Below are 11,248 nucleotides of genomic sequence, written 5' to 3' on the forward strand. Positions count from 1 at the left end.
TGTACAATCCACACTTACTATTTTGAGGAATTACATCAAGTCAATAGCTGACATTCTTTTAATAAAGTAAGACTTTAAAAAGATTAAACTAATGGATAATATTATAGGTCAATAAAACCATGTGCCTTTAAGAGGTCAGTTCACCCCCCCTCTTTACTTCAGTACTACACAGGTTTTCTACTATTGCACAATACAACTTAATGAACTGTCAAATACTGAAGAACAAAATGTTGAGAGCACAATATGAGCTGTTCACGTCTTCTTTTTGAAGATACTGAAGACAGATGAGTGAGCTACAGTACTGTGCAAAAGTCTTGAGCGACCCTCATTTCTTTATATTTTGCTTCTAAGGAGCTAAACTTTCTTGTAACATTTTAAACTGGTCATGATCAGCAGTTCTCTAAGGTTTCTAAAGCTCTTTCAAAGTTATACTTTAATCAATGCCTACTTTACAGTCTATTCAGTCAGTGTCAACAGGTCGTATGGATTGAGAAAAAAAGCATATCTGGGTAGAAAACTGTTAGTCATGGTCTGGGCCTCAACACCAGCTTAATGGAATAAAGGCAGCCAGCCCCCCCACCCCCCACCCCCCAGCTCCCCCCCTCAGGCTATGTAGAAGAATAAGTTTGGTCATATGAAATATTTAAAGTTCCTTAGAATTGTGCAGACTCTGTTTATGCATTTGTGTACACAGTTGTATTTACTGCAGATACTGTATTTCCATGTATTTTTACATGTTTTAAGACATTGTTGAACCTATTACCCATTTTCCTAATAAGATATAAAGAAATGAGGGGCAGCTCAAGCCTTTTGCATAGTATTGTAAATGTGGTGAGGATGCAGCTGAACTGGAACGTTCCTCATTTCAACATAGGTGGAGTTTTCGCAATCTTTGCTGCTGTTCTGAAACAAAAAAAAACACAAAAGTGACACATCACCTACAGCAGGATTTCTTTTCAAGTAATTAGTTTAGTAACATTAAGTGCAGAGGAGATGCAGACATTTCGGTTTTCAATTTGCCTCATTCTTTTGATAGCTTTATTCTGTTAAATGTATTTAATAATAATACTGCTGTTAAAACTGGGTGTTCAGGCACGGCACAAAGGCAGGACAGTTTTTATGGATGTCTTTCAGTATCTTATTAACTGTCTGCTAACTCACTTTGAAAAAACTGTCTACAAATTGTGAAACAATTCCAGAACAATGGTCTTCAATGTAAAATAGAATAACTTTCTACAGTACATAACAGTAAAAGTTTCCAAGAATCAGGAGAAATCTTTATGCTCGAGGGACAAAGGATCAAAGTCACAATCCTCCGGTCGGCATCGTCGAGTGGAAAACTCTTCTGTGGTCAGATGAAGCAAAATTTGCAAACATGGACAGTGATTCTTTGGGATCAGAGAAAACAGGGAGAAAACGGCTGATGTGTGCCAAATTTTTCAAGAAGTAGAGTGAAAATCAGCGGCACATTGGCATCAAGATATAGAGAGGAGGTCAGGAAAGAGGTGGAATAGTGAGTGTATACAGCCAACTGTAAAACACAGCGTGATGGTTTGGGGCCACATTTCAACAGTGGTGTCGGGACGCTTGTCAAAATTGATGGAATTTATGTAACAAAGAAAAGCAGTAAGTATTTGAAAGTCTTTTAACTCTAAAGAACACCTTATAGACTAATTTCACATTAGTTATGTTACAAGGGCTGGAGCCTATTGCTCAGCAGGCGTTTTACAGTCTCATAGCAGAAAATGATGCATTAAAACTGCATTCAGTTTTGGGGACGTCCTGCTTTTGTGCATTTCATATTTACAGTCAGCTTATTAGGAAACATTATAAATTTAACTTGTGTGTGTCTAACTGTAACAATGTCTGATGTCAATAAAAATCTGTGTGGGTCAGTTTGATGTTTCATTTCAAAGAACTCTTGAGGTTGACACGGAACATCCACTGTGTGTTGTTATGAGCTGAACAATTATTTTATGGCTTTGTATCGTCTGTTGTGAATGTAAAAAAAGCAGAATTTCAAAGCAGCTTATAAACAGCTTATACTGAGTTGGAAACAAAAATCTTTTTAAATTGTAATTGGAAAAACAAACAAATATGATTTCAGACTAAGAAAGTCTCAAAATAACAACGATCAAAAGAAGCTCCCGAAGCCCTCAACAACAGTGAAAGCTGTGGTCATATCATAGACCTTATATAAAAGTTTAAACCTGAATTCTTTCTCATTTAGAAAATGAACTACGGCTGTGTAAAAATCTCTACCAAAACATCTCCCTTCATCTATTACCTGGCTGACCATCATAAAAGCTGCTTTCAGCTGCTTTGTGGACCTTTTAACGTTGCGTCCGGGCAAGATGATAACAAACATCTGATAAAAAACACACTAAGACATATAAAGACATATATCGTAAATTACAGCCTCAGAAAAATAGTAATTCTGACAGATAGTCACCATAAGCCTCATGTAGAAGGAGGTGATGATACAGCTGTACACAAACATCAGGGCCAGCAGACCAATCAAAATCCACATGAGCTGATGGGACTGAGGGGGAGGAGGTGAAGGGGGAGGAGTACACTGTGGTGTGGTTCCCAGTTGACCTAATAAAAACAGTGGTTACTTCCTGTTTGTACTTCAGTGGTTTGACTGACGTCACTAAACACAACGACATGAACAGCAGCCAGTTTCACGTTCAGAAACATGCATTATTAGGTTTTGTTGTAAAGACTGTTTTACACATTTAGCAGCACAGAGTATCCAACCAGCTTCGTCAGTAGCGTGGGTGTAGTTTGATCAGATCTGACCAGCAATGCAAGGAAGTCAAACTTTGATTTAGATACTGTTAAAAGATTCTGTCTGCTTAAACCACTGAATATACAGACTAAAATCTCTGAGGTGAAAAAAAATCCTAGCCTGCACAGAAATTATTATTTTTTTATTTTTAATTTTAAGAGTCAACAACAGGTTTCAAAGCCTTGCAGTATTTCTGTGATAGTTTCTTTACAAAGTGGTAACTGTAAGGAGCAATCTCTTGGACATTTAACCCTCTGAGGTCTAATTTGTCCTCAGCGATGACACTCATCACAGCCTTAACCATGTGCTAAACTGAAATGGTTTTTAATGCATATCAAACAGAGTTACATTTTGCCCTGATTGCCAGGACATGGTTGAACAAAAAAACGTTTAACAAGTTTAACAACACACCCCTAACCCACACAGGCACTGCAGACCATCTACTAATGAGAATGTTGATGGTTCAACCCTGGCTACTGCAGTCTGTATGCCAAATATCCTCAGGTAAGACATTTACCCCAAGATGCATCAAAATGTGCAAATGTTAGAAAAAAATGCTTGTGTGAAATAGTGAATGAGGCATGCTGTATAATCACTCGGAGTGTTCAGAGCAGAAAAAGAACCCGTCGATTTACCATTTTCATCATTCTGATTGAAGATTCTGGGTGTCTGTGTTGATACAGTGCTAACAGTCTTAACAGAGTTTACCTGCATATCCTTCTAAGACACAGCAATGCATTTTTGTCCTGTGTGGGGGACGTAAATGTGAGACGTCTACATCAAGCACCACCTATGCAATCTATGAGTCCTACTGCACAGTAAAGAGGATATCCTGGGCTTTTTATCGCAAAATTTGTGTGGTTTGGGCTAAAAGACCACATGGACTTTGCAACTTGGACACAAGGGAGGTTGAGTCATTATGATTCTGTTGCTAAAAAAGTCTCAAGTCTTAACTTTGATTTAGTAGGATCGTGGGTTTGTATTTGCAACTTTAACAACACATAGTTCCTAATTTTACCACCTCCAAATCAAAACTTTTAGTCTGTACCTTTGAATTGCACAGCAGGACTTACTGTGCTTATACTTTTTGCCGCGTTTCCTGTCTTATTTTAATAGTCTATGTGCATTATGTTTATGTGTCCCTGCTGCGTTCACAGCTGTCTCCCCTCATCACCCTTGTGCATATGTTGTCTAGGACCTGCTCAAGTCACTCTTCCCGTGTGGTTCCCAGCAGCCTGCCAAAAGGTTATTTGTTAAAATGATTTCGTGTTCGAACATGTTTCCTTCATCTTACTGTTTTAATATTTGTGAAAATTTGTGAAAGAATGTGTTTTGTGTTTTTTTTAATGATGGCCAATACGCACAGAGAGACCACAACCAGTGAGCAATTAGGCTGAAACCGAACTTTTCCCTCCCCCATAACAAAAACTAGCCAGCAGATGAGTATGCAATGAAGTGCAAAACACAGCTCTGATAAACAGAACAAGCTGTCTGCAGAGCTAAACTGTGACTTGTTCCAAACTGAAAACTGCTCTTTGGAGGGAGACTGTAATCTCAACTATTCTAACAGCATCTGACAGAATCACAGTATTTGATGCTCTAAAATGTGGACGTTCTGTTGCATCATTTGTCATTTCAGTCTTTCACTTCTGCAGACAAAAAATAATAAATAAATAAAATGCAATTTCTGGTTTTATCACTTTTTGTATATACATACCTTGTAGTTGCAGTTTAATTAATTTGTTTGCTGCACTTGTCACGGTTTTGTCCGTCCCATCCTTATTTGTTGCTGACCACTCACATTCATACTTTGAGGTCCATGCCTCTGGCCCAGCATTGAGTAAGATGAAAATGTACTTGAATGGAGCGTCTTTAAGTACGATAATGTTATGACAGGCTTCAGATTCAGTCTGGCAGAGCATCTTTCTGAAAGGAAACAAAGAAATATTAGATATGCAGCTAGCATGACCCAGTCTAATTATTTTAATTGAAATAATGTTAAAATTGCAGCAGACAGAATTCTTGAAAATGGGAAAAGAAAACCTGCAGATTTTTGAACATAGAACTGCTACAGACTTCATACAGACACCTTTTTGTCATACAAACATTTGATCAAAAACATAAAGAGAACTTCAGTCAGCAAACATGAGTTCATACAAGTAGTACGAGAATTTCTCAACATCCTGCAGTGAAAGAGAAAAGCTTGGTTTTGTCATCTCAAAAACAACACAAATTCACTAAAACCAAGAGACATGCTTCGACATACTTCTCTGGTAAAACCTTGTTGAGTCGAACATCTACAATTGTCCCAGTGTTTGCTGTAAAGTTACAGCTGATGAAAACTGTATCTGGGTTATTAGTCTTATTCTGTGGCTGGATCACCTCAAAACCTGGTAAAAAGAAATTCAGAAACAAGGTTAAAACTTTCTGTTTTTTCTTTCTGTCATTAGAGTCCATGTGGAGAGACATCTAAGGGTAAATGTTTTATTTACTGTACCTTTCAATAACATAACACACTGACCATGAGAAATGCAAGTCCATATTTGTGTTCTACTGTGGCCATTTTTTAACTCACTGGACCAGCAGTTCTCATTAATCACTAAAGTTGAAAAATTAATTACTAAAATTAAACTGCTACAGTTTAGAAGGTGAAACTGAAAGTCTTACCATTGCTTGGGTAGAATAAGGAGCTCAAATAATAATAAATAAAGAAGCTTTTGAAGCTGGAAAGTATCATCGTCTTCTCCCCGTTGTAAAAAAACACTAAGCTGATTCTCACCAGATTCTCCTTTTGTACAGAGACTGCATTAGAAACTGTCATTTGAACCTTTTGGTTTCTGTGGGCTGTGCTCTTTCCTGTAGTCGTCAGATAACAGACATTCATTTTTTCCTTTTTGTTCACTGCCAGAAGAGTTCACATCACACTGTTTCCGGGACTACAGGAAATATTTTGCATTTCTTGCTGTCTGTTTACGTTATTTGGAGTTACAACTTTACTGGTGCTTTATGTGCAGCTTTGGAAAAAGACTGAAAAGACTTTAACTCATCACTCTAAAATCCTAAGCCATTTAGATCTTAGCAAGCACTTTATTATAAATACTATATAAACACTAAGCCAAGCACCTTTTATCAGCCTCAGTTCTTACTGTCATGAGTTTCCAAACATATTTCAATGATTGCTTGCACCGGGCCAACATACACTTAGCTAACACTATGACTACTGAAAGGTGAAAGGAATGACACTGATCATCAAGAAAAACTGGAAAATGCAGTTCTTGTGGGGTGTTTCTGGTCTGAAGTGGTTACTATCAATCAAAAGTGATTCAATGAAGGAGCAGTGGTGCACCAGTGACAGGGAACTATGGGAAGAAGGCAAACCAGCTGAGGTAGTGTGCAGTTTTGGGCAATGTTCTGCTACCTTGGGTCCTGTGCGTGCTACTTTGAAACATCCCACTTACCTTAGCACTGTTGCAGTACACCCCTTAAAAGAAAACACACCCATGAATACCCTTTATTGGAAATGGCATTCCCTGATGGCTGTGGCCTCCTTCATCAGGATAATGCACCCTGCCATGAACCAAACATGTTCAAAAAGAGTTTGAAGAATTGTCCAGTTGACCATCTGTGGGATGTTCAGGACAAACAAATCTATTTCACACCACATCATACTAACATCTTATTGCCAGATGACACAGCACACCTTCAGGGAGCTAGTGGAGACTTGTCTTGATGGGTCAGGGGTGTAATGCCATCAAAAGGCCAGTCATCTAAACATGATCAGCCAGACTTGTGATGACAAAGACCATAATGGAAGGCCTTTGTCATCACATGCTTGAAATCATCATGTGTTTTTTGCTGAACTGTTGGGTAGAAAACTACATGAACACCATACGGAATATTGATTGATTGATTGATTGGTAATTTATTTCAACATGTGAACAATATACAAGTACATTTAGAAAAGAAATAAGAGAGAAAAAAATACTATACAAATTACATACAAAAAATTATGACAAGTGTGGTTGAGTGTCTGTTAACAGAGGTGATCCAGTAATGCTGCACTCAGGAATTAGACTAACTGTTCACTTTAGCTAAAGTTATTAGGTTAGCTAAAGAGTTGGGAAGACATAAAAACCCCTAAAATACAATGGTTTGGGCATTCATTTTCACATTTGCCTACTGTGGGGGTCTCTGCAAGCATACGGAGCTGTGAGAGGGTACACGATGACAACTGTGGAATTCTGCTGGAAACAGTCGATCATATTCATTTGTCAAAGCTGAACCCAGGGCAAACTACGCTAAATTAGTGTTTTTAGGTAACAGCTACAATAAGCATAACAGATAATAACAAGATGAATGACTGCTGAATGCTTAATCTGTACCCCGCCTCAGCTCAAGATGCCGTAGGTCCACTCAGTGACACTCCGCAGGTACAACATGTCATGGTCCTGGGCCATGTTGGCCCAGTATTCTTAGTTTTTGTGTGTTTTTGTATTTTGTCCCCTATTTATGCCTTGGTTCCTAGGTTATTTAGTTAAGATGTTCCTTATTTGGTTACCTCCTGTGTGCCCCTGTGTATCTGTGAGCCCTCGTCTCTCCTTGTGTTTTATTCCATGTTTTCCCCAGCCTGTTATGCCTGTGTCCTCCCCGTGCTCTCTCCTCCTGTCTGAACCTCCGTGTACTTCCTGTTTTACTTTGACAGTCTCTCGTCAGTATGCGTCATGTTGTGTTCACTCCTGCCCTGTCTCGTTATGATTATCTGTGTCAGCTGTGTTCCCCGTGTGCTCCCACTTCCCTCGTTAACCCTCTGTGTATTTATGTGCATGTCTCCCTCAGGTCAGTGTCGCGTCGTCAATGTCTCCTCCCCGAACCTGTGTGTCTTTCTGTGTTCCCTCGGTCTTCTGTTAGCATTCCCAATTTAGTTCTGTTTCTTTGTGAAACCTGCAAAAAAGCAGTGATTTTGAGTTCAGTTCCTGCCTCCATGAGTTTTGCGTTTGGGTCCTCTTCTGCCTCCACACAACATAGTTCTGTTAATCAGCACTCGATTACTTTCACGAATGACCCGGATGTATGACCCCAAAAACTGAATTGTACCACTGAAATTGAATGGTGCGAAGTGAAACTGAAAGCATTCAATAGCTAAAATTAAAGAAGGACAGTTTCAAATTAATTAATTTTCAAAATATAAAATTCAGTTTCAATTTAGAGATGATCATTTCCAAATCAATACATTGGATTTCAAATTATGCTAATTCTAATTGAGTTTTAGAAGCTGTCATTCAAGTTGAGCAATTCAAATTCAAATGTAAGTTATTCAAATTCAGTTTCTGATGGCACAAAGTTCTGCCCATAGTTAGCCTTCTTAGACTGTGAGATTTCCATCAGTAATTGGGGACATTTAAAAGCTGACGTGTACGGTAAACCTACACATACGGATCAGTATCTAAGGTTTGACTCTCATCATCCACTGGAGCACAAACTGGGCGTCATCAGGACGCTGCAACACAGAGCGAACATCATCCCCACAGACACAGCAGCCAGAGAAGTAGAAGAACATCAAGAAGGTTCTGAGTAAATGTGGTTATCCCAGCTGGACTTTTGTCAAAGCTGGGAAGGCTCCTAAAGAAAGCTCCAGCCGATCCAGGAGAGAAGGACAACCGCTGCCTAAGCAAAAACCTGCAGTGATCCCATATGTGTCAGGAGTATCGGAGCAGCTGAGACACATTTTTTCTAAACACCGGGTCTCTGTGGCTTTTAAACCCCAAAACACGCTGCGCCAAAAACTGGTCCACCACAAAGGATCGTGTCCCCCGACACAAACAGAGTAACATAGTGTACGCTGTTAAGTGCAGGAGGATTGCCAGGATTTATACATCGGGGAAACCAAACAACCTCTGGTGAAGCGGATGGCACAGCACAGAAGAGCCACCTCGTCAGGCCAGGACTCTGCAGTCTATTTACACCTACAGGCCAGTGATTGGGTAAACCTGCAGTCAGCTGAGACTGAAGAAGTTACTTGGATGATGACGAAACATTTCTCCCACTGAAATCATCCAGATGAATAGAATCAACTTTTGGGCAGTGACACTGATGTTATCAAATGTTACCTAGGAAGGAATTATACCTGCCATGTGCAGCTATAACAAATCTCAACGACTGATCCACTACAATTTGCATACAGGCCTTGTAGGGGCGTTGATGATGCTGTGATCACTTTAATAAATTTCTTGAACACTGAAAAAATGGCTGTTTTCAGTGTTCATTAACCCTCTGAGCTCTAAGTCATCATCCATGATAGTCCCATGTTTAATTTTATGAAAATATATTTTTAAAAATAGGTTTTTCCAAAGTGTCTTTTTTGCTTTTCTTCTTAACATAGAGTCTGGGCCATCTTAATGACGACTTAGACCTCACAGAGTAAGTTAATATGACCTGATTGAAGTATTGAGACATGAAGGCCAAGGAAAGTCACACGTGGTTGTCATGTCAAACACTGTTGAAATTCCTCGTGGGTAAAGAACTGTCAGGGTCCGTCTGTCTTCCCTTCTCCAAGGCTGTGTCCACATTCAGGGGCTGCATCCTTCGAAGGACCCAGCCTACCCAGTCTACGTATGTCAGGTCCTTCAAAGTCCAGGAAGACCGGAAGTGCAAGGCTTGTTAAACTGGATGGGCTAGCCTACATTGCACATTCCCTGTTGCCTAGCAACCATGATGGCAGCAGCTACAGCTGTAGTGCATGTTCAAAAGAAATACAGAAAATCTTAATTTTATGTCATTTCTTTGACTTTCTCTGGGAAAATTGTTTTGTTTCATCTACATGTGATGTATCTAAGAGAACATCAAGAGAATATCTGAGAGAACACTGAGTGCCTTTAACAAAAAATGAGCCTACCTTTAGCTAGTAAGCTAGTAGTTCATGAGACTAGTTTCATTTCATTGTAACAGTACAAATATAATACATTTGTCACGGGTGCTGAGACGAGCCGTGTGGTATTGAAGGGAAAAAGGACCCAAAACACAGGCAGTAGATGATAACGCTTGGTGATGATTTATTTACACAGTGGTGAGAAGGCAAAACCGACAAGAGGGAAGACAAAACTAAAGACCTGAACTGGGAAAGCTAAATGACAAACCTGAGAAGATACAAAAAGGGATGAGAGGCAGAGAGACGAGCAGGACACCGAGTAACACAGACTGACACGGAGGAACACAGACAAACCGGCAACAGGCAGGAGAACACACAGGGCTTAAATACACACACCAGTAATCAGGGGATGAGAGACAGGAGGGCAACACAGCTGGGAGGAATCTGGGCTGACGGGACAGGGGAAAACTGAACACACTCACATACGACACGGACCTTCACAATAAAACAGGAAACTCAGACACATGGAACCAGACAAGACATTGAACTAAACAGACAGATTCACAAACAGATGGGGTGACACCATAGACAGACAGATACAGACGCAGACTCAGAGGCAGACCGAATATAACACAGAACCTAAACAATCATCATCTAGAAAATGATAACGAACTAAAAGCGCTGGGTCACCGACCCAGGACCATGACAACATTTTACATTATATATAGTTTACTATTTAAACCATCCATCCATCCATCCATCTTCATCCGCTTGATCCGATGCCGGGTCGCGGGGGCAGCAGCCTAAGCAAAGAGGCCCAGACCTCCCTCTCCCGAGCCACCTCCTCCAGCTTATCCGGGGGAATACCAAGGCGTTCCCAGGCCAGCCGAGCGATATAATCTCTCCAGCGTGTCCTGGGTCTGCCCCGGGGCCTCCTCCCGGTGGGACATGCCTGGAACACCTCACCCAGGAAGCGCCCAGGAGGCATCCTTGTCAGATGCCCGAACCACCTCAGCTGGCTCCTTTCGATGTGGAGCAGCAGCTGCTCTACTCTGAGCCCCTCCCGGATGGCCGAACTTCTAACCCTATCTCTAAGGGAGAGGCCAGCCACCCTTCGGAGGAAGCTCATTTCTGCCGCTTGTATCCACGATCTCGTTCTTTCGGTCACTACCCACAGCTCGTGGCCATAGGTGAGGGTAGGGACGTAGATCGACCGGTAAATTGAGAGCTTCACTTTTACACTCAGCTCCCTCTTCACCACGACGGACCGGTGCAGCGTCTGCATTACTGCAGCTGCAGCCCCAATCCGTCTGTCGATCTCTGGCTCCCTTCTCCCATCACTCGCGAACAAGACCCCGAGATACTTGAACTCCTCCACTTGGGGCAGGAACTCATCCCCGACCCGGAGTGGGCACTCCACCCTTTTCCGGCTGAGAACCATGGCCTCAGATTTGGAGGTGCTGACATTTAAACCTTTTTTGAAAAGTTTTTTTTGGGGAAAAAAAAGCTCAGCGGTGGAATTTAACTCTGTCTCAAATATTACAATTCAGTTCAGATTCAAGGTATTTACTTTTATTTCATATAATTTCTAA

At 40.8% G+C, this 11,248-nt stretch overlaps 1 protein-coding gene across 1 annotated transcript; it reads right to left on the bottom strand.

Moving 5' to 3' along the window:
* Positions 1–611: 611 nt before the first annotated feature.
* LOC113007974 (uncharacterized) lies at positions 612–5,554 on the bottom strand. The gene is made up of 5 exons (XM_026145066.1): positions 5,459–5,554; positions 5,058–5,181; positions 4,509–4,717; positions 2,453–2,598; positions 612–903 (listed from the first exon to the last, which is right to left on the bottom strand). Exons 1-5 carry the CDS (start codon positions 5,526–5,528, stop codon positions 802–804), a joined length of 651 nt encoding a protein of 216 aa, XP_026000851.1. The 5' UTR covers positions 5,529–5,554; the 3' UTR covers positions 612–801.
* Positions 5,555–11,248: the final 5,694 nt, after the last annotated feature.

This window comes from Astatotilapia calliptera, chromosome 16, assembly GCF_900246225.1.
Source record: "Astatotilapia calliptera chromosome 16, fAstCal1.2, whole genome shotgun sequence".
NCBI classification, from domain to species: domain Eukaryota; kingdom Metazoa; phylum Chordata; class Actinopteri; order Cichliformes; family Cichlidae; genus Astatotilapia; species Astatotilapia calliptera.